The 21,211-nt window shown below is 46.4% G+C and overlaps 1 protein-coding gene across 3 annotated transcripts in view; it reads left to right on the forward strand.

The window, feature by feature from the left end:
- The window catches only part of LOC144469397 (extracellular serine/threonine protein CG31145), a 131,003-nt gene extending 110,070 nt beyond the window's left edge, over positions 1 to 20,933 (forward strand). For all 3 annotated transcript variants that reach the window (XM_078179618.1, XM_078179620.1, XM_078179619.1), the window contains exons 7-10: positions 7,387 to 7,479; positions 8,424 to 8,728; positions 10,181 to 10,454; positions 14,879 to 20,933. In XM_078179618.1, coding sequence (XP_078035744.1) covers positions 7,387 to 7,479; positions 8,424 to 8,728; positions 10,181 to 10,454; positions 14,879 to 15,080 — 874 coding nt within the window. In that variant the 3' untranslated portion in view covers positions 15,081 to 20,933. The remainder of the gene's footprint in view (positions 1 to 7,386; positions 7,480 to 8,423; positions 8,729 to 10,180; positions 10,455 to 14,878) is intronic.
- Positions 20,934 to 21,211: the final 278 nt, after the last annotated feature.

Genomic DNA, 21,211 nt, shown 5'->3' on the forward strand with positions numbered 1-21,211 from the left:
GTTACAAAATAGAAAGGAGAGAAAGATAGAGAAATGGTCGGAGGATGTTTGACGGAATCGCGGGTCGAAGGGCGATCAGTCGCAGCGAGTGCAATAAACACGGCGGGGCATAGATCTATTAAAGAGTAAAGAGCATGGAAAGTTCTCGGGTACCATAAATTCGGGGTGGTCCCCATCCGGCGGGGTCCCGATCGTTTCGAACAAGTTACCGAGGGCCAACGTTGGCGAACCCGTGCGCGCGGAGGGTGCCCAGGCGGTCGAGAAAGAGGAGAGATGGTAGGGAGGGAATAAAATAGAGGAAACGTAATATCCCGAAGTGGAGAGAAAATTCGAGACAAGTGAGGGTCGTCGTCGCTTATTGCGACTCTTTTTATCTGTGCCGCACCTTTCGGCTCTTCTCGGCGAGTCCTCCGGCCACCCCCGCCCCCGCGACAACCTCTCGCCGCCCTCGGGAGCCAACCCCGGCGCACACACTCGGCCCTTTAAACTTCCGGTCGGCCGAAGATTCCGCGATAAGTGGCCGAGAGGCCGGCTTAAACTCCGGTAATAAGTTCGGCAATAAGTTCCATGGAAAGTTTCCGGCCTCGGCCAACCCCCGGCCAGCCAACCCCCGGTCGTCCACGGTCGTCGCGACGCCGACGCCGACGCCGGGAGAGAGAGAATTTGCCGAGCGAAATTGCGAGCGTCCCGACGCCACCAATCCCGCAATAAGCTCTCGTTATACGTTAAGGAGGACACCTCTTTTTCTCGTTTCGAAACGAACGAGCCCCGGCTTTCTTTCCTACTTCTGCCGCCCTCCTCCGCTCGCCCCTCCCGAGATTCATTGAATGGACAATTTCTCGCGACGCTTCTCTATCTCTCTCATTCTTACTCGCTAGCTCCCTCTCTCTCTCTCTCTCTCTCTCTCTCTCTCTCTCACTCTCTCTCTCTCTATCCACGGCAAATTATTTCTTCGAGGATCTTTTTATTGCGACCCGCGTGAAGGCCCTTTGATTGCGCACTTCGACCCCTACTGTACATCCTCGAGAAGACGTCTCCTCAACGATTTTCGTCGACTTTTCCCTCTACCGAGCACACTTCTCCTTTACCTTTTATTCCTCGGACAAATTGTCCTAAAAATCGGCCGACTTCGGGGCTTTTTTTTATATCCCGGAAACCGTGACAATCATCGTAGGACTATCAACCCCTTGTCACGCGTTCGATTTACTTTCGAATTTATGTGCTTAATTCGAAAATGATAGTGGATATTTTAACCCTTTGCGGTGATTGTTCGAATCACGTTTTATGTCTGAATGTTTAAGATTTCTTTCCGAGTCATTCGTACAGATTATCAATTAACCTAAGCGATAATAGCGACAGAGATGCGTTGCCTCATTCAAGCGACAAGATCCAATTCTTGAATAACATCATTCGTTCGAGCGCTTTTGTCACATGGTCTCTACAGATTAGGAAAAGTAGAAATAAGAAACTGGTCATTTTAGTATAGTAAAATAGGAAATGCAAGCTCCAACATACCGACTTTATTTATGATTGCCTCTACGATTGTTTCTTGTAACTCGCGTCTCCGTCGTCGACGATCTTGTCAATTTCCCCGAATAGCGCATTAAATGTAGTGTCGCGCGCAAGCGGGACAAGCTTCTTCCGTTAAATAGTTACCGCTTGTTATTTCTGCGCGGTCCGCCGCGGTTTATTCTGTTCCGCGAAGATTACCTTGTACTCTCGCCGTGCGCGCACGGCGTCGTTTATTATTTCATCTCGGCCGCGTATTTTTGTAACAAGTACGATGCGCTCTTTATTTTCACCGCGAAAGTGCACGGAGGAGCCGCGTCGCGGCGCGTGACGTGCCACCGCGAAAACATTAGGGCAGCTGCCCGCGTTTTATCCGACGTGTACAAGTTGCAACTCTAAACAAATGCCGCATTAGCCGCGGTATTTTATTTACACCGTCCGGAAGCGTGACTCCCCCCCCCCCCCGCCCCCTCGCCCCCTCGCCGTGCAGAAATATTCCCGCGAGGAAACCGACTGTCCAATTTCTGAAACGATCGCGACGCCTTGGATAAAGAAGCATTGTTATATCGATAAGTTCGGAACGACAATTCAGCACAAATTCTTAAGAGTCGCTACATTTAATTATTTAGTTTCGTTTTTGTTACAGTTTGAAGATGAAAGGCGCGCGTTTCAGACATATTTTATTACATTATTTCCAAAATAGCAAGCACGATTTTTATGTTATATATACAGTATATTAAATTGTATAAATTGTACATTATTAGTATATTAAAATGAAGCCTTGAAAGAAAGGCAGCGTCAAAATTGATTTGTCTAATTGAATAACCTTATATTTTCAAGCAAAACAATTGAATTTTTCTTCTTATTTTGAATCCGCAATTACTTAGTTGCCAACCTGATACAATCAAATTCCGTGTCTCCGAGGAAATATCCTTCGATCAATCGCGGAATCCATCGAACCCCCTTTTGCTCCGCGGATCGATCCCCTCCTCCTCTTCCACCTCCGTCCTGGATGGGAGCGCGTGTAACGCGGCCAGAATTTCCGCTATAGATTTATCGAATATAGTCCGGTAATGCGTTCCATTTAACTCGTTAAACGCGAATGGCTTCGCGGCTCGGCTGCCGCCGCCGCCGCCGCCGCCGCTGCTGCCATTTTTCTTCCGCGGTGCCACTCGCGGCCCGATCGAGCAGCAACAATTACCATCGACCTACATCATTACCCGGCTGTAATTAGCGTTAGGCCGGTTTCAACGGTATCCGCGGGTACCGACGGCCAAGTGCTTCTCCGATTTTTCACGAAAAATTCCGGCGACCGTTTAAATTGCCCGGAATTATCCACGAGTGGGGCTGCACGAGTCGCTGAAAAAATCAGCAGAAATCGGTCGGGTCCTCCCCTTTGATCGAACAATAATTCGACTCTGGTGATTCATTTCGCGAGCCAAAAAATTCTTGCTTCGAGTAATTGATTTAGTTGCCAGAAATTCGAGGATTTCGGATAATGGAAAATCCAGCTTTTCCGGACCAGCGTCTTCGCGTTGCGATCAAGACGACCGGAAAACAGCGTAGAGTAGCGAACAGTATCGAGCAATGGCACGCACCGTGCGCGCCTTATTTCCGTCGTGCTCCAGATGCTAAACACGACCCATGAATTAAAAACTTCCCCCTAAAAGGAACAATTAATATTCCCAAAACTGTTGGAATAAATTCGACGAAGGTGGTCGTCTAACCGGTTCATTTGAATACGCCCAGTGCGACGCGCGCGCTTGGGTCTTACACCGGCGTGTAATTATTCCGGGCAAACGCCGGTTATCTTTTCCACACACTTTGCCGAAAGGGGGGCGGTGGTCTGGTAGAGGGCCGAAAATTCGCCGAAGGAAGCTCTCGGTAAACAAAATTATGCCCGGCGAAGTCGGAAGGTCAGGAGATGAAGCAAGCCCCCCGGAGTCTGAGGCTGGCTGGCTGGCTGGCTGGCTGGTTGCCTCGCGACGCCAGTTAACTTTTAATCAGATGCAAATTACGCGCTAATTACCCGACGACCGTCGTATTAATTAGCCCGGCCTGCTCGGAAAAGTTCCTAGTCCCCGGCCAGCCGACGCGCGGCACACGGCTTTTCCAAGTCTCTCGCTGCTTCGTTTCCCACTCGTCGCTGTCTCGGCTCTGCTGCCATATCTACGACGAGCCTCCCGTGTCCCGTGGTATGTTAACGGGACTATTAGGCGACAACGCTCCTCTTTCTTCCACGGAATATCTATAGAATTTTTCTCTTGCAAACTTTTACTGGGTAGTTATTATTTTTATTCTCTAGACAGCCTTCGATAGCTCTTTTTATTCGCAGAGATTTGTAGGCATTTTCCTGCCATTTAACCCTTTCTATACGAGTGCCGAGTATATTTGTCATCCATGCGATGATCGGTATAGACGAGTGTGATGACTGCTATAAATAACAAAATTTTATATATTAACAAAATTTTAATATTAAAGGTACAAGCAACACTTTCTGTTAAAAAGTATAGTTTTGTCAGGTTTCTGTTTTTATTCAACGCTATGGAAAATCTTCATACGAATCGTGATGCCTTGTATACTGAAAATATCACGACGGATTGACTGCTCGTACCCAAAGGGTTAAGGGTGATACCACTTGCCGTTATCAATCTCCAAACTTTCTTAAATTTTTGCTACTTTGTCGATAAATGGTGGCTCCTTTCTCCTCAAAATTTTTCAACTATTTTTTGGCAATTTAACGCAGGTCGTCGATGTAATATCAATCATCAGACCACACGGCATCGATTTTCCAAAATATTTTCACTTTGTTACCGAGATCGTCTTTACCCCGGCGTATCTAAAACGATTCCGCCATAGGAAAGTCAGCGGCGATCCGCCACGACAATGGATGTCTTCCCTTATCCGAGAGGTCAGACATTCCGGCCATCTATTTTCTATTTTCCGTTAGATAATTTCTTTGGCGAGACGGTGAGGGATTTTCCATTCGAAGATAGATCGCCTCTCTCTCTCTCTCTCTCTCTCTCTCTCTCTCTCTTTCTCTCGGGGCGATCTATAGGTTGTTTGACAAAGAACGGGTCATCTGTTTTCCACCAATTGGCCAGAATAATTTGCAAACCGTTCCCCGCGATTAGAGATGGAGATTTACGGTGGCCGGGGCCAATAAGCAGCGGCTTACGCGATCTTCGAGTACGAATATATGAAACGATTCGGAAGTCGTCGATCTATTCGCGCCGACACGAGGCAGTCTCGACCACCTGCAACCTTTCCTAGCGTCGATAAAGCGACGCTGTAAAACGGTGAACTTCTCGGCTGACATTTCCGAGAGGTCGAAAAACTCCGTGGAAAATGGTGCGAAACTGTTGCCTCGAACAACTCACCGTCGCGTCGATGAAAATGAATTAAAACTCACGTAGGGTACTTATATATAATCTCTCGATCTTCGCCAGCTAAGTGCCAAGATCTTTCTATTGTTCCTTTGTAATCGTCATTGACACATCGCGCCTTTACTTTTCTCCCATTTTACGTAGTTTGTATATTTCTTCGTCGCAACCATGATACGCCCCCGCAACGAGATCGATTTCTCTTATTTTTGTAAAACATCGAAGCGGATTTTTCCGTCGTCTCCGCAAATATTATTCATCGCGTGCGTTGTTTCGGCACGGTCGGACTGCTTCTCGCGTAGAATTTCGATTAAGAATAATTGTCTTCGAGGTTTCCGCCATTATTTACATTCCCATCGAGTCCCGTTGGAACATGGTCGTTCAACGTCAGTACATCGCCGGAATTTCAGGGCTTCTTGTTTCCCTCGCCGGTATTCCGCAAGAAAAGGTGCGCACGTACGCGAAGGATTCCCTCGGGATGTCTTTTTTATTTATCGCCGTCGACTTCTACGATGCAGCCGGCTAGCAAAGCGGTGGAAAGGGGAAGGGAAGGACGGGGGGGGAGCGTAGCGTTTTCCTCTTCACCCACGCTCTCTCTCTCTCTCTCTCTCTCTCGACGGGCTGACTCCGTATCGCTGTGTTTTCCCGAGGAATAGTCTCCTTTTAGATTCCGACGTCCCCGACGCTCTTCCTTCGGTCGTCGTACGTGACGCGCCCTTGAACGGGAAAAATATTTTTCCAGAAACAACGGGGAGAACTGTGAGCAAACGTTCCACGCCGTCGAGAATTACCTTTCACGGATGTCTGAATCGACTTACCTTCGACCCGATTTTTCCTATCGTTATTACAGTGTTTCGCTGTCTCGTTTCAGACTCCGCAATTAATTCTATACCATCGAAATACAAATTTGAGAATTTCATTTTAAATTTCCTCGATTCGATCGCTTTTAAAAATAATTAAAAAATAAATTCGCTAGAGATAGGTGTCAACTCTTTTCCCTAATTGATAATTATTCATTTTGTATTATTTTAGAAAGATCTATGAACCTATTTGAAGTCAAGCGTTTAGAGAGCAGAATATAAAACAGAATAACTTGGCATCGACTTCTCCACTGTGCGCCAGTGTAGCGTCTCTTTTACTTTAATTTTCTATAGTGTTCTAGCCTTTAAAAAAAATTCGGAAAACTTTTGAAATAATCGTCAAAGTTTCTACTATAACCCCTTGCCGCAACCATTTAATTAAATCTAGACGAACGCAGTAAATATATTTCTTGTTCCTTCTACGAAATTATTAAACTAAAACCAGTGCTCATCCTTGTAACTATGAAGAAAATAGTACGGCAAGGGGTTAATCTATAGGATAACCTATGCAGTTTCACTTCGAACTTCACTTAACTTATAGGTCAATTTTAATATAATATTTTAATATTGAATATTGGGCTCGATTTTCCGCGAACAAAATTTACAATAAATTTCGTAAATTAATTCCTGCAAATCCAAGCTCACGAGAACGTCTCAGCGAGTCTGCTTAAGATATCGCTAGACAAAGACGAAGCTCTTCCGCCGTTGTTTTCGGATGTAAGGTGTTGTTTCGTCGACGAATACAAGTTCGCAAGAAAGCGGATACCACTTTCCGTTTCCACTTTCACCGTCCCTCCGCGCTTTCCGGCCAACTTCCCCCGCTCCGTTCTCTCATTGGCAAAGCACGGCGATGCCCTTGAACGGAAAAGTATTTCCCGGGAAACGACGAATTTCCCTGGGGCCCTTCCACGGATCCGCGCACCGCGAAAGACATTTCGGCGCGTGTGCGGCCTTCCACGGTTTTTTTACGGATCGCGTGGGCCGTGGAACGCGAGAGACATACTCGCGAATTGTTTCGACGGCGTACGTCGAAATGCGGGTATCTCTGGAAATATATTTTTTCGCGATTGCAGGCTCGTGTCGAATTATTTCGACGTTTCCGTAAACTGTCGATTATATCGTAGATTTTCTTGAAATTTTTGTCATATTTTAACACGTGGTCAAAACGACCGCTTCCTTATTTTTTAATTCTGGAAAAATTAAAGACTGGTTCATAGAGAATAAATTACATTATTGATGCAATAGTCATGCATTTATTCATTTATTTTTCATGGGAGAGTCTCTAAACTTTTGCAGAATTATAAAATAAAGGAACGGTCCTCTTGGCCGCGGTATTTTAATCATTAACTGGAAGAACTTCTCTGCCCACCGCGAGTAGTTTTCACAAATTGGACGACGTCTGTAACAAATTGATCCGGCTTTTATTTCTCCATCTTGGCACAATTGTTCGATTGCAATACACCCGCTCTACTCGACCGAGTAGAAAGACCTCGGAGGGTGAGTTAATAATTTCTCGGGAACGGATAAAGATGCGTTGCCTATCGGCTCGTCAAATCCGGCAATCTGTAGTGCCTTTATACGCGCGGCTGGCGCCTCGAGTGTTTCGTTGACAAGTGTGTTTGTTTCTGCGACAGGTTTCCTCGGGAGCAACAGACCCTGCCGAATCACTTCTATTTCACCGACTTCGAGAGACACACGGCCGAGATCGCAGCCTTCCATTTAGACAGGTAAGAAAATACTCGAGCCGCGCGCGCGCCGTGCTCTCTCTCTCTCTCTCTCTCTCTCTCGAGAAAGATTTCGAGAGAGAGCGCACGCCGGTTTTCAAACATCGTTACCGCTCGCTCGGTCGTTCTCCGTGTTCCTCTTGTCCGCGGTTAATCAAATTACTGATCGGCGGCCTGTGCGAACTCTTGTCGAAAAATCGCAAACAAATTTATTCGCCGCAATTAAGTATCGAGCGAGCAAGCGACGCGTGTCGACACCCGCAAATTAAATCGGAAGAAGTTTCGACGAACCGAATGGACCCAATTTTACGATTCGAGAGTGCTTTTGCATCGAAGGATCAGGTTATGGGAACAATGGATAAGGAATCCTGATCCTTTGTATGTTGGCAATATGATGGAATAGGATATAGAATCGAAAGGTTAACCCTTTGCAGTCGGAGCCAATTTAACACATTGAGTGCCGAAAATCAACCACTAAAACCCCCACATAGTTAAAACAATTTAATTAATTAAAGCGAAACTAGAAAGTTAATAGTTATCGTAGACAATGGTATTAGAACTATTTCGCATCCGAAACATTCTAGTCAAATTCAATTTGTCCAAATATATTACAATCAAGATCAATTCCCAAGATTGGCCAAAATTAGTGTCACCCATATTTGTCTCACGCGGCGCTCAACATTTTATATAACTCGGAGCATTTTATACATTATAAAATTGAATTTTATGACTTATGTAACAGATAAAAGAGAGAAAGGTGGCTCGAGAAAGGCAGTCGGTGAAAATTCCGCGGTAATTTCGGTCCGTCGATCAGACCGCCGGAGAGTTTTCCTAATCCGATCGAAAAGTTTTTCCACTCGACGAGAGAAAGAGAGAGAGAGAGAGAGAGGGGATAGAGAGAGAAGGAGTAACAGTTTCCTGCAGCGATTCGAACGATTTGTTTGCAGACTGTTGGGATTCCGGAGGGCGATGCCAGTCACCGGCCGAACGTTGAACCTGACGACGGAGATTTATCAGATCGCCGACGGCGAGCTACTGAAGACCTTCTTCGTCAGTCCCGCCGGCAATATCTGTTTCCACGGCAAGTGCAGTTATTACTGCGACACGGCGCACGCGATTTGCGGGAATCCGGACACCCTCGAAGGTAGTTTCGCGGCGTTCCTGCCGGATAAATCGTTCGCGGCGAGGAAAGCGTGGCGACACCCCTGGCGAAGGAGCTATCACAAACGCAAAAAGGCGCAGTGGGAGCACGGTGAGTGATCCAGATCCGCGGGACGACGTCGTCGCGACGCTCCGGGAATCGTTCGATTAACCCGTTCGCGTCGCTAACGCCCGTCTTTAACGCTTCACCGACCGGTTGCTTATAAATCGCCTGTCCACCCCTGACCCGTACCCTGTGAATCGGTTATCACGTCAACCAATAATTTGTCATCTATTATCGAAGGTATAATGTTAGATTTTATTACTGCGAGCTCGCATATTTTTGTATAATTTTTTAAATACCTTTCGTGATAGATAAAATAAATTAAATGAAACAGATAAAATAGATATTATTCAGTGCTAGTGTTACAAAGTCAGATGACGGGTTTCTCAGTTTTTATTTAATAATCATTAGAGTCACCAAGCTGTCTCTAATAAATTAAAAAAAATTTTTTTTTTAATTTTTAAAAAATTTTACTAAAATCGTTGAACATATTTCCTTACTCAAGCATGCGCTCTTATTAAAATCTATCCGCCGCTTTTAAACCTCGGTGAACTCGGCGTTAATTTTTCCGCTCGCGAGAAACTTCATCGAAGAAAGTTAAAGCAGCGTCGCCTTACTCCTTTGTCGCTTAATTTTTCCGCTTTCGTACAACTCTATCGAGGAAGGGTGAACAAGCTTTCGTTCCTGTATCGCGAAAGAATTAAGACGGTGGTAACTGCAAAGTAGCTTCCTTTACAGAGAGTGTTTCGGACAAAATTGTATTAGGTAAAGTTAAATCGTTTGTTTTTCCACGGCGAATCCGCGTCGAGAACGGACTCGAGAAGACGCTGACCCTCGACGCTCGAGATATCGGGCTTTACAGCGCGCGTTTGAAACGCGCGGAGAGATGGGGGATGAACGGGAGGCGCAGGGATTCTTGGAAATGGCGTGGCCTAGTTCTTTTTTCCTTCAAATGCGTACATTGCCAGATTGCCGGCTGTGTGTTAGTGTCGATCTTAGTAGTAGTGGCAATGATAGCGGGAACTGCTGACTCGGCGTCTGCAGGTGACCAGAGCACGTGTCTCTTGCGGCAGGAGACAATTTCTCCGAGCAGAACGCGGCCGGTTTATTAAAAAGAATCGTTTACCTCGGACGTCTCTTGAATCGGCGGGCGTGTCGATACGAAACAAAAGGCGGGTTTTCGAAGAAGAGTCGTCGTCGCTGTATCCAACGCCACCAGTTGCGCGAGGAGAGCTTCCCGCGCTGTCTCGACGCCGGCTGCTAGAACTATCGCTAAATTGAATTTAAAATGCACGCGATAATGTTCTTTGAAACACATATTCCCCCCGATTAACCCTTTGACTACTGTTTGCGCCTATTGACGTCCGACAGATGTTGGCTTTCTGATACTGTAGGCGCTAATAGGCGTCCAAATCAAATTTCGCCTGTTTCGCCGTTTATTATTAAATTTTATTATTAAATATTGCAAAAAAAAAACATCGTATCTCGATATGCTTCCAGATTCCGATTACTGTTCGCTGGTGAAGGAGATCCCGCCGTACGACGAGGGTCGAAGGCTCCTCGATCTGATGGACATGGCCGTGCTGGATTTCCTCATGGGGAACATGGACCGACACCATTACGAGACCTTCAAGATCTTCGGGAACAACACGTTCCCTCTGCACTTGGATCACGGCAGGGGATTCGGTAGACCTTTCCACGACGAGATCTCCATTCTGGCGCCCATCCTGCAGTGTTGCATGATCAGGCAGAGCACCTTGGGCATCCTCCTCAAGTGAGTCCCACCGTAAACCTCTAAACAATCGCGTGGATCCTTTATTTCGATCCCCCAAAGACCGTCGCGATTCAATGAAATCAGCGGCGCGCACCCTTTTGATTCAATGAAATTGCCCTTTTCGTTCCTCTCGAAAATTCCCGCAATAAATTCCTCCGCCGAATAAATCCCCGGCGCCGGCCGACAAATCAAACTCCCTCGCTTTCGATTAATTTCTCGCGACCCCATTGGATTCCCGCGGGAAATCCGTCGATCTTCCCAACGCGTTTCCTAATTCCGCGATCGTATCGACGCGCCCGGGCCGGAATGCGAGAGGCCTCGCAGAGGGACGAACGAAGTGCGAAAGGGGGGGGGGGGGGGTGGTCCTGGGGGAAAATTAGATGGGGGGGGAGGGGGGGGGGGGGGGGGGGGGGGGGTCGATCCTATGGAAATTTACAATTCGGAGGAAGGGAGAGGAGCTGGATGGCTGGCTCGTCGCTCGCTCGGTGTCCCCGCGGGTTTCGAAAAAGAGGGAGTCGGTTCTCCCGCGGCACGCCGAGAGAGAAGTTTACGAGCCACGAGCGAGCGCGCGCGCGCGGATAAGGCGGATTTCGGAGTGAAACGTTTTACCAGAATTGCCCGCTCCCGGTACCCGACGCTCGTGAATCTCCGCTTTGATGCGGATTCACGGGGACGGGCTTTTTACGGCCGTGATAAATTCGACGAGGAGCGGATTTCGTCGACACGCGCGTGCACGGAGCCCAACGCGGTGACCGATGCTCGGTCATCCCGGGCCCCCGCGATCATCGATTCGAGGGGTCGAGGACGGGTGCCGCGATGTTTAAGCTGTCGTTACGACCCGCTAACCGCTGGGTATCTTGTCCGACGCGCGTATCGCGACGCGTATATCGCCGCGATTCGTCCACGCGCATTTCCCCGCGTATTTCGCCTTGTATTTCCACCCGTTATTCGCCTTGTATTTCCAGGCGTTAGTCGCCACGTATTTCGACGCAACACCTGCCGCCGTGTCTCGATAAAAATCGGGCACACCGCAGATTGAATTCCCCGAGACACGTCGCCTCGATTCCCATCCAAGATACCGGTGAATTCTTTAACCCTTCGCGGTCCAATTCAGTTTTCCCATCTCGTGTCCGACCAAGCGCCGCCCTCTATCGCCCCTCAACATCTTCCCATTCCCGGCGGCCGCCACACCGATGATCTTTAAATCCTTTCGCGGCCGTTCTCTGTACCTTCGGATTGGATACAGACCTTCTTCGGTAATTGTTTCTGCTTCGAAAGCGTCTATCGGCAGCGGTCTCGTCGAGATACCACTAGAAATAGAGATCTTTCGGAATTTGTTTCTAACCAGCCGACCGGTCAATTGTTTTCAAACTTTTCTTTTAGGCTACCTCTGTGAACTATTGAAGTATTTAATATAATTTTTGGTTTCCTGGAAAAGTGCTTATCTTGGCAATTAAAATTATTTATCTAAAAAAAGTACCTCATGCGCTGCGAATCGGCCGAGCTGCGAACATTTTTATCTATGAAATCGACCAACCAATTACTTTCAAATTTTCTGGATACTTAGTCTGACTATTAAGTTATTGAAAACCAATTTTCTTTGCGCGCCAAAAATGTTCGCGGTCGAAATAGAAGTTCATGGAACACGTTAGAGAGAGAGAGAGAGAGAGAGAGAGAGAGAGAGAGAGAGTACGCGCGGTTCTAGGACCGAAAGCAGCATCCCGAATTAATGTACATTCTCGCGGAACCGCTTAATAATTGGCGAACGGCGGTGGATATCTTCTTTTGTTACCGACGCGTCTCGAGAATAGAATGGAATTGCATTTGAACTCAGTCATCTTGGCACTTTGGCCGGTCGGGATGTGGCTCTCGCGAGCCGGAATCGTGTGCTGCTCGTTGAGAGAGAGATAGAGAGAGAGAGGGAGAGAGAGAGGTCGCATTAAAGAAGCCCACACGCCGTCCATTAAACCCAATATTATAGGATAATTGCATCCTGTGGCTGCTACAATGCAGCTACTTCGTCGTATCAGTCACGGTTGCTTCTTTCATTATTACCTCGTTTTCATTCAGTCCCCCTATTCAGCCGCGTACCAACAATACGGCGGTCAAGTTGCGTCACGCTTCTTTGAATACATTATTAAACTCTGGAATTCATAATTTCGTATATACGTATAATATCGTATACGTATATTTATATTTATATGATATACTTACATGTATAATATGTATACCTTCTGATTAATTGCCTTAACGAGCCAGCTCCCAAAACGCGCGTTCACCGCAATCCGAAATTCAAATTTTTGCGTCGCGCGAGCTCTGATTAAATTCCGCGGAACAAAGTAAATTAGAGAAACGTCGACTGTAACGAACTTACGGAATTATTTTTATAGTTAATCGAGCGATCGATTCGCGGGGGAAACGATCGTGAAAAGTTGTCCCGAGTAGGCGAGGTATAATGTATCGAATAAAAAAAAGGTCGGGGGAATCGATTACACGTTCCCGCGCGGAACTTCCGGATGGTGGACCCCGGCATCAAGCTTCGATTAAGTAAATACTCGAAGGAGCTGTCGCTCCGGGGTCATCAATTTCCACGGCGACCATAATCGTTCAGACGGTATAAAAGCTGTTCGATCGAGTCTTTATCCCGCCGACGTCGCGGGAGTCCGCTATTCTCCTCTCCCTTGTGACACCGAGAAGTAGCCGGCCAGAAAAGTACTTTTATCCGCTTGCCTCTTCCAGGACGCGTCCTTAAACATACATGCGCCCCGCCTGCACACCGGGTGTGCCGATAGAAAATCACTTAAATTCGCGATATCGTCTTCGATTCGTCTACGAAACGTCCGCGAATCGATTTCTTCAAGATAGATCTTCCAGAGGATTGTTTAACTCCGTGCGCTACAATAAAGAGTCGGACTCGTGATACAAATTTCATGTGAGATTTACTAAATACGCGAATATTATTCATTTATTTCAAAGCATAATCAAATTTATTTTAAAGCAAAATCAAATGTATTCTTCTATTATCAAAGTCTGAAAACGAACGTACATAAAGACAATAAAAGAAACAAGAATTGTCTGGTTTTGTTAAGGAAAATATTAACGACAAATAAGTATTAATAAATGCAGCGTGAAAGGAATCGTAGTGCAATAATCGTAACGCAGTTAATTTCTCGTCGCGGAAAATCTGTTACCTCACGATAAAAAAGTCCTCGTACTAAAAACTCGGTTGCCATCCGTCTCGGCGTGTACACAACTTAAACAGCATCGCACAGCAGTCTACTCGAGCCGATACTTTATTCATCGCCACCATTACCCAAGGCTGCTGTCTCTCGAAAATCTCGCGAAACTCTCGCGGATTGCCGGCGACAATCATATAATCGTCGAACAGTTCGAGAAATCCGATCGCGGAAAGATATCCCGTATCTTCGCTCCGGAGGAACTTCTAATTACGCCGAATTAGCATTTTTATTGAAAAATTCCTTTTCCTCCGCGATCGCGCTTCGGGTTGGGTCACGTTTTTTTAATCTTTTCGGTCCGTCGTCGAGAACGACTTCCGCGGATTTGCATGTTTATTAAAAAACGATCGGCTCCAATTCGGTGAATATATATGTAATATATATCGACGGTTCTCGAGCTGGTTAAGATCGTTCGCGCCCTGTTCTTCCCGTCGACAAAGTCGAGCATCGAATACACCTGGACTCGAGTCGATCGAAGCCGCTCATTGTTCGGCCTCGCGACGCTCACTTTCACTGGGAATGGAAAAAAGTTTTCCCGTCATTCAGTGCCGCGACAGCACAAAAGAGGAAGAAAAGGGGGACGGAGCGCAATTTTTGTCGCGAACGAGTGTCAACCGCGTCACTGTTTCTATTTCCCGGTTGGCCGCTATATTTGTTTCGTTCCGACCCGAGTCCGCGGAAACAATCGTCGGGGAGGTAAATTCCGACAGGAGGATTCTGAAGCAGCGAATTAATTGAAACGCATCCATCGGGAACGCCGAAAGAATTTCTGACGTGATTCTTGCGAAGTCCCTTGGCTCCGCTCGACGAAAAACGCATTTTCCTCGGGTGTTTAGTAGCTTAGGGAAAGTTTCGCGGGGAGAGAAGACTCGGTGGAAACGTGCTTAACCCCTTGCATTATGATTTCTCCCACGCTGTGTTAATTAGCATTTATTCTTAATACTTTCTTTAACAGGACTAAACAATTTCTGTTTCTTATATTGTCTTCATTTAGTCTCTGTACTTCGGTAACAGAATACTTAAATTTGATTTCGATTCGAATTAACAGGTTTGTCGCCGCATCACCCATATCTGGATGACACTAATTTCTGACCAATTTTGAAAATTTATTTTTATTGTAATATAATTTTTTATTGTAAATTGGTGCAGTGTATTTTCTAAGAAGCTCTCACGGTTTCTCGTTTTCAGGTTCCACAACGGGCCGGTGCGCCTGAGCGAGGCGATACGGGAAAGCATGGCGAAGGACCCCGTGGCGCCGGTTCTATGGGAGCCCCACCTGACGGCCCTCGACAGGCGAGTCCGCGTGATACTGCAAGCGGTCCGAGACTGCATAAACCGCGAGGACTCGAGTCAGGTGGTGCACGAGAAGACTGAGGACACGGCGTCCTAACCCATCCTGCTGTTCCAGGTGAAAGAGACACTGAGATCGTCGCTAAAAAGAAGAACGCCGAACGAAAACTACACCGCGAGTTAATCGCGGCGCCGATGCCTCGCTCCTTGTAAAAAAACGAAAACAAAACGAACCTGTACAAAGTCTGTAAAAATGTCTGCGTGCGAGAGTGAACACGTGAGTTTCTTTACATACAGCGCGATCCAGGGAACTTTCTGTTCGAATATTGTATTCTCGGCGATTACCGATTATTTTTACCTAAACCGAGCTATCGTCGAACGAATTACCGTGCCTCGAAATCCCCGTTTTGACACGAAACCGGTTCGATTCGATTCGCGTCGATTCGATGATCCTACTTTCCATTTTACCGTTCTCTTAACTCGCTCGCGAAACCTGTACAAAAATGCCTGTACATAGTGTACGTATGATGAACACGTGGGAGAGCAGTTTTCGAATCAAAACAAACCATTTGCAACGCGCCCCCGCTTTCCGTGTACATACAGATAGAAGAAAGAGAGAGAGAGAGAGAGACTCTAAGGGAGAACAAAAGCGCGGGTCCCGGGCTAGAGTATTTTCGAATTCGTGCTCGCGCTCTCGTCGTTCTATTCGTTGTTCCTCGTTTATGAAAGAAGAAACCGTGTACCGCGATATATCTCGACCGAGAGCGAATTAACAATTCGAGCGCTTCGCGTTCGCGCGCGCGCGAGAACGGTCGGGAGAACATCGCGTTGCGAATCGAACGCGGTCGCCGCGTTCCGGCTGCGTGCGTGGATGGATGTCACGATGCGTGAGAGAGGTCTTTTTGTAAAAGAGCGTGCTTTTCGTACGCGTCCGTGACCGTTTTCCGAAGTGCACCTGTAACCGTAAGTGTTTTTTTTTTCTGGGCGATGAGGAAAAGAAAAAGAGTGCTCTGTGTTCGAGAAGAGATTTTTGGTGTCGTCTTCTCGCAACCCTGCGTCGTTCGCATTCCCCACCCTGCTGGCAGGTAAGATACCATTCCCTTAACCCTTTTAGTGAAATCAGTTTAAGTTAATCTGGAAGATACAGAGATGGACCTGGTAATTGTAGAAAGATTTATTATCGCGCCAAGACACTGTTTTCGGTCGACGAAAACAGGCGGTAACTCTCCGTTCGAGGTGCCGGGAAACGATGGCTAGTCCTGGTAAAAGAATCTCGAATATTTCCAGCGAGGAGCGAACCTTACTTTCCTTCGGAGCCCGCGGTCGAGACAATTAAACGGGCTTTGGACGGCGAAGGGAAAGCGAAACGAATTTCATTTCCATATCCGCGCGCGAAAGGTGGAAATAGCAATTTGTAGAACGCGCTGTACCTCCCTCTCCTTTTCTCTCTCTTTTTCTCTTCCTCCCTCTCTCCTCTCCCTTTCCCCCCCTCTCTCTTTCTTTTTCTCTTTCGCTTTCTCTCTCTGGCCGCCTTGTCGAAACAACATTAAACGGGGAACGGCAACGAAATTACGCCGACTTCCATTCGCAATTAAGCGGCACGGGCATCGATGGATCATTAAGCTCGCTTTGAGTATAGTGGGGGGACCGTGTTTTTGAAAAATGTTTCCGATGGCATAACGTTTGTTTCACCGGGAAACAAAATAGGATGTCGCGAGAGGCTTTCCGCGAAACGAACGCCGGCACTAATGTCTGACCAGCGCCCGACTATTCCACTTGATCCTCTTTTGAAAGAGTTTGTACGCATACGCCAGCTAATTCGCAAAAAGTGACATTCTTTTTGTCACAGAATTTGTCCGAGTAACATTGCTATGGTCTACTTATTAACCCTTTGCGGTCGTACGCCTACTGTCAGTCACTATAGCTATTTATGTATTTCCTTCTGTTAACACTTTACCGACCGGTTGCCTCTATAAATCGGCTTTTTCGAAGATCTAATGCCTGTGAATCGATTGTCAATAGTAATAACCATTAATTTCTTATCTATTGTAATAATATCTAATTAATAATTATTATTGAGATAAATGTTGTTATACTGTACTACCCCGGTCTTCATTATTACCACATGACTTTTTAAATATTAAATATCTTCCACGTTTAATGATATAAATTAAAAAAAAAAAAATAGCAACGAAAATTTAACGTTGAATAAAATTTTTATGACCGGTCGGTAAAGTGTGTTAAGCGTCTACCGATGGAGTTATTAGGTCACTTCGGCGAACTGTTCGCAGAGAAAACAAACTTCGCGGACAATCAGCGTCCGACCAAAGAGTCTGTTTTCTCCTTGACCAGTTTTTATCCGAAGGAGCGCCAGTTCGCGAAGTGGCACAGAAAGGCGGGATCACTAGAGCATCGCAGGCGTTGTTGACAAAGTAGATAGAGGCCGCCAGAAAGATAGTATATCAGCAAGGGTTTGATCAGTGTTGGAATTTTCTAGCGAATCGGGTTTCCGGAGCTCGGAAAATATTTATTTTTCGGCGACGTAGGATTTCGTGAATTTTTAGACGTTCGTCACGGCGAAGTTACTTGTTTACGGTGTGATTTTCCGACGGAGATGATTCGAGCTCGTGACAGCGCGCGCGATGCGAAGCAGGCGGGAACGAGGGACTTTGCCTGTAGAACCGTTTCTCGCTACGTTGTTCGGACGTTGATGGTTCCGCGCGCGGATATCCTCGCCAAAAGTTGCTCGCCGCCGCTTTATTGTCGATGTGCCAGGCCGCGGCACCCTTATTCCGGGAAAGTTTCGCGAGGCATTGCGAAGTTTTCTCGTCCCTCGCGGGGAAAAGGTGAACCGGTGAATTTCCGCGGGGAAGATCAATAGAGAGGAGAGCCGGACAACGAAACTTTTCTTTTGTCGCCGCGAATCCGATCGCGCGGCGATCGTTAACCGAGCGTTTTAAAGGGTTTGATCGGTCTCCGTGAGACCACTGGCCAAACTTCGCGTCGATATCCGTGCGAACTCGTTGATAACGAATAATCCTATTGTCGATTCGACCGACAACAGTCTACAGTTGTTACTGCTCCTGGAAAAGGACGATTTCTTCTCCACCGCAGACTATTAACCCTTAGCGGACGACTTTTCCGATCAAGTGAGGTAGCAGGGGGCGATTTATTATTATTATTAGTAGTAGTAGTAGTAGTAGGTAGCAGACGTTAAATTGCGTAACAAGTCCGTCACACACATCTCCGCCGCCTGCGAAAAGACGAGGAAAACAACGCGAACTCAAAATCGACAAAATTCGAATGAATTTTGCGACACGTTCTCGCGAGACTATTTCCACGCGACTTAGCTTGAATGAAAGCTGAAAGCGTCTGCTTTAAGACAGGCTAGATTAGATCGCGATAGAACGGCGTGGATCGTTTTGATAAATTAAAAGGAATCGTCGTCCGACGTCGCGGGATTTACAAGATTCAGAGAAGGGAAAAGTTCAGATGGATTTTTAGGCAGGTTTCACGTGGAGCTATTCCTATACGGCCTCGGTTTAACTCCTTGCACAACTATTCCTTTGACGCTGCGTTGATCAGCACTTATTTGTCCTTAATATTTTTAATAACAGGACCAGACAATTTTTATTTCTTTCATTGCCTTTATCTACTTTTGTTTCTAAACTCTCATAACAGAAGAATTTATTTTTATTTCGATCTATAAGAAATGAGTAACGTTCATATTTAATAGATGTTGCATGAAATTTGTATCACGAGCCTGACTCGTTATTATAGTGCAAGGGGTTGATCGAAAGCTGGAAGCGTCTAGTTTCGGACGGAGTAGATCAGGCTGAAATTGTATAATAAGTCCGTCAGCGTCGACGACTGCGCGCTATATTTTCTTACGAGGAAACTGGCTTATTAAGCGACCTAATAATAGTGATGTCCGACCGCCGAGGATCAGATATTCGTCGCCGAACCGTGCTCTCGGCTTTCGGTAATATTATGTTTGCGCGTAATATAGCAGAACGCATTTACTTTCGCGTCGCAATTAAAGCAAACAGATTAAAGGATCAAGCTAGTTGAGGGGGTACGATCGAAGGGGGTTCGATCACGATCAAACGCGATTGAATCACGGAATCCGATTAAAGCCGCGGAGTGTCCATCGGCATCAGAGGGATTACAGTTCAAAAACAATCGTCTGAGTGGCTAAGGTGACGTTGCACGCGGCTCAGGAGATCCCCAATCAGTCTTGGTAGCCGTCTTAGGCGAGTTTAGCAAGTGGTGTTCCTGTAACCGACAGGACCGTAACACGATCTCAATCTCCCTTTGCCAGACGAGGCAGCGGTGCGAGGGAAGGGAAGGGGGGAGGCTCTCTCTCTCCCGTTGGCACCGACACAGCAGAGGATTGGGGAAGGATATATCCTGTTAATTACGCGATCTCGGGTTTGCCTATGACGTTAGACGTCCCGGCCAGAACGTCTGTTCTCTGACAGCTTGAATTCCCACTGCAGACGAATGTGTAATCTCGAGAGGCCGCGAGGAGTCGCTGCTTCGTTTCTGTACCGAATGCCATTCGGTTGAGTAGCTCGAAGAATACGTCGAATCGCCGCGAACGCGTCGTTTAGGAAATTATTGGGAAGATGAACGAAGCTTCTCGGATCGTTTCACTGCGAATTGCGCCGAATTGGTGTTATTTAAGGGGTTAAATTAACCCCTTGCACTATTACGTCTTTCAGAGCTACGTTGAATACGACTGCTTCGTCCTTAATTATTTCCTTGACGTCGTGAAATGATTCTAGTATCCCGTCCTCGTTTAATTTCATTCCCAAATTTCGACGAGAGGGGATCCGAATTATGTTAAGATTTAATAAACATCATGGTAGCCATGCTCATCGAATCGTGCGCGATATTTTAGTGCAAGGGGTTAATAATCGTTGACATAACCTGACTCGTTATTATAGTGCAAGGGGTTAATAATCGTTGGCTCGTCGAACAAGTCCGTGATTCTCTACTTAAATTATGTTCATAGACAGCGCCGGTACACAAAGACGCCTTGTAAAACCGTAAGTGGAACAGATTGAAATTACCGCGACGGTGCGAGGGTGAGGGCAGAGCGACGTGGAAGAGGTCTCGCGTTGATCAGACATCGGAGATAGCGTGGTGTTGGGCGACGACGAGAAACCGCGCCTGGTCCGCTTATTTTGCGCCGGTTCGTCGTCGGCGTTCGAAGGGCTTTGCCGACAATTTCGAGGCACTTCCGGTCGACGGTGTTTCCCAGAGAGTTCAGCGAGTTTGCGCGCAAGCTACCGAAAACTTTTCGAAAACTGTGCGGAAGACTCTCGAGAGCGGTAACTGCTTCGTCCGCGCCCTCGGCTCTCCCTCCCTCTCGTTAGTCTTTCCAAAATCACGGCAACTTTGATCTCCGGCGATTCCGCTATAATTTCGCAGGCGACGTCGGCGCCGCCGACACGTGCAAATAATAACTTCCGGCGGAACAAGGCGCCGCCCCCTTAGTTACTGTCTCCACGACCTACCCAACTTTTACCAACCCCCCCCCCTCCCCCCCCCCCCCTTCGTCGCGGACGCGATGGAACGTCGCGGGCGATTAATGGAACCGACTTGACGAATTCTCAAGTTTACCTCGTCGCTGATTCGACCTCCGCGCCGTTGCGGTCGCCTTATAAAAATTTATTACAAAGGGAAAATTTGTTCAAGTTGACTATTTCCTTTCTTTAAGTTTTAACTAAGTATACTATAAATCAGAAAAATTATTTTAAATTTCTAGTTCAAGAGGGGGTTCAAGAGTAACCCCTTTTCTGTCAGCCACCAAAGCTATTACTTTTTCATTCTTAAATAAAATTAAAACATATTATTGCCTCACATTACTTACTAAATTTCAAGAAAGAACTAATCAATTTTATTTCCCTTCCTGAGTGTAATATTATCACATACAATATTAACACGATACTATATTTATATTTTCTTTCCCTCCCTTAACCCTTTACAGTCGGATCCATTTTAAATTGAAATCCAAGATATTTGTTTAGACTTGTAGCGTTGCCATTTTATATAACTTGGAGCATTTTATATATTATTGAATTGCATTTTGTGACTCGCGCAACAGTTAACAGCCCTTAACAATTTTCTAAATATAAAAAAATAAGATAAGAATTATTTTGAAAAGTGTCATGATCATTTTTAACGGCGTTAAGCTAAAGGGTTACCTTTGCATATTTTATGTGT

Source organism: Augochlora pura, chromosome 4 (genome assembly GCF_028453695.1).
Source record: "Augochlora pura isolate Apur16 chromosome 4, APUR_v2.2.1, whole genome shotgun sequence".
Taxonomy (NCBI): Eukaryota; Metazoa; Arthropoda; class Insecta; order Hymenoptera; family Halictidae; genus Augochlora; species Augochlora pura.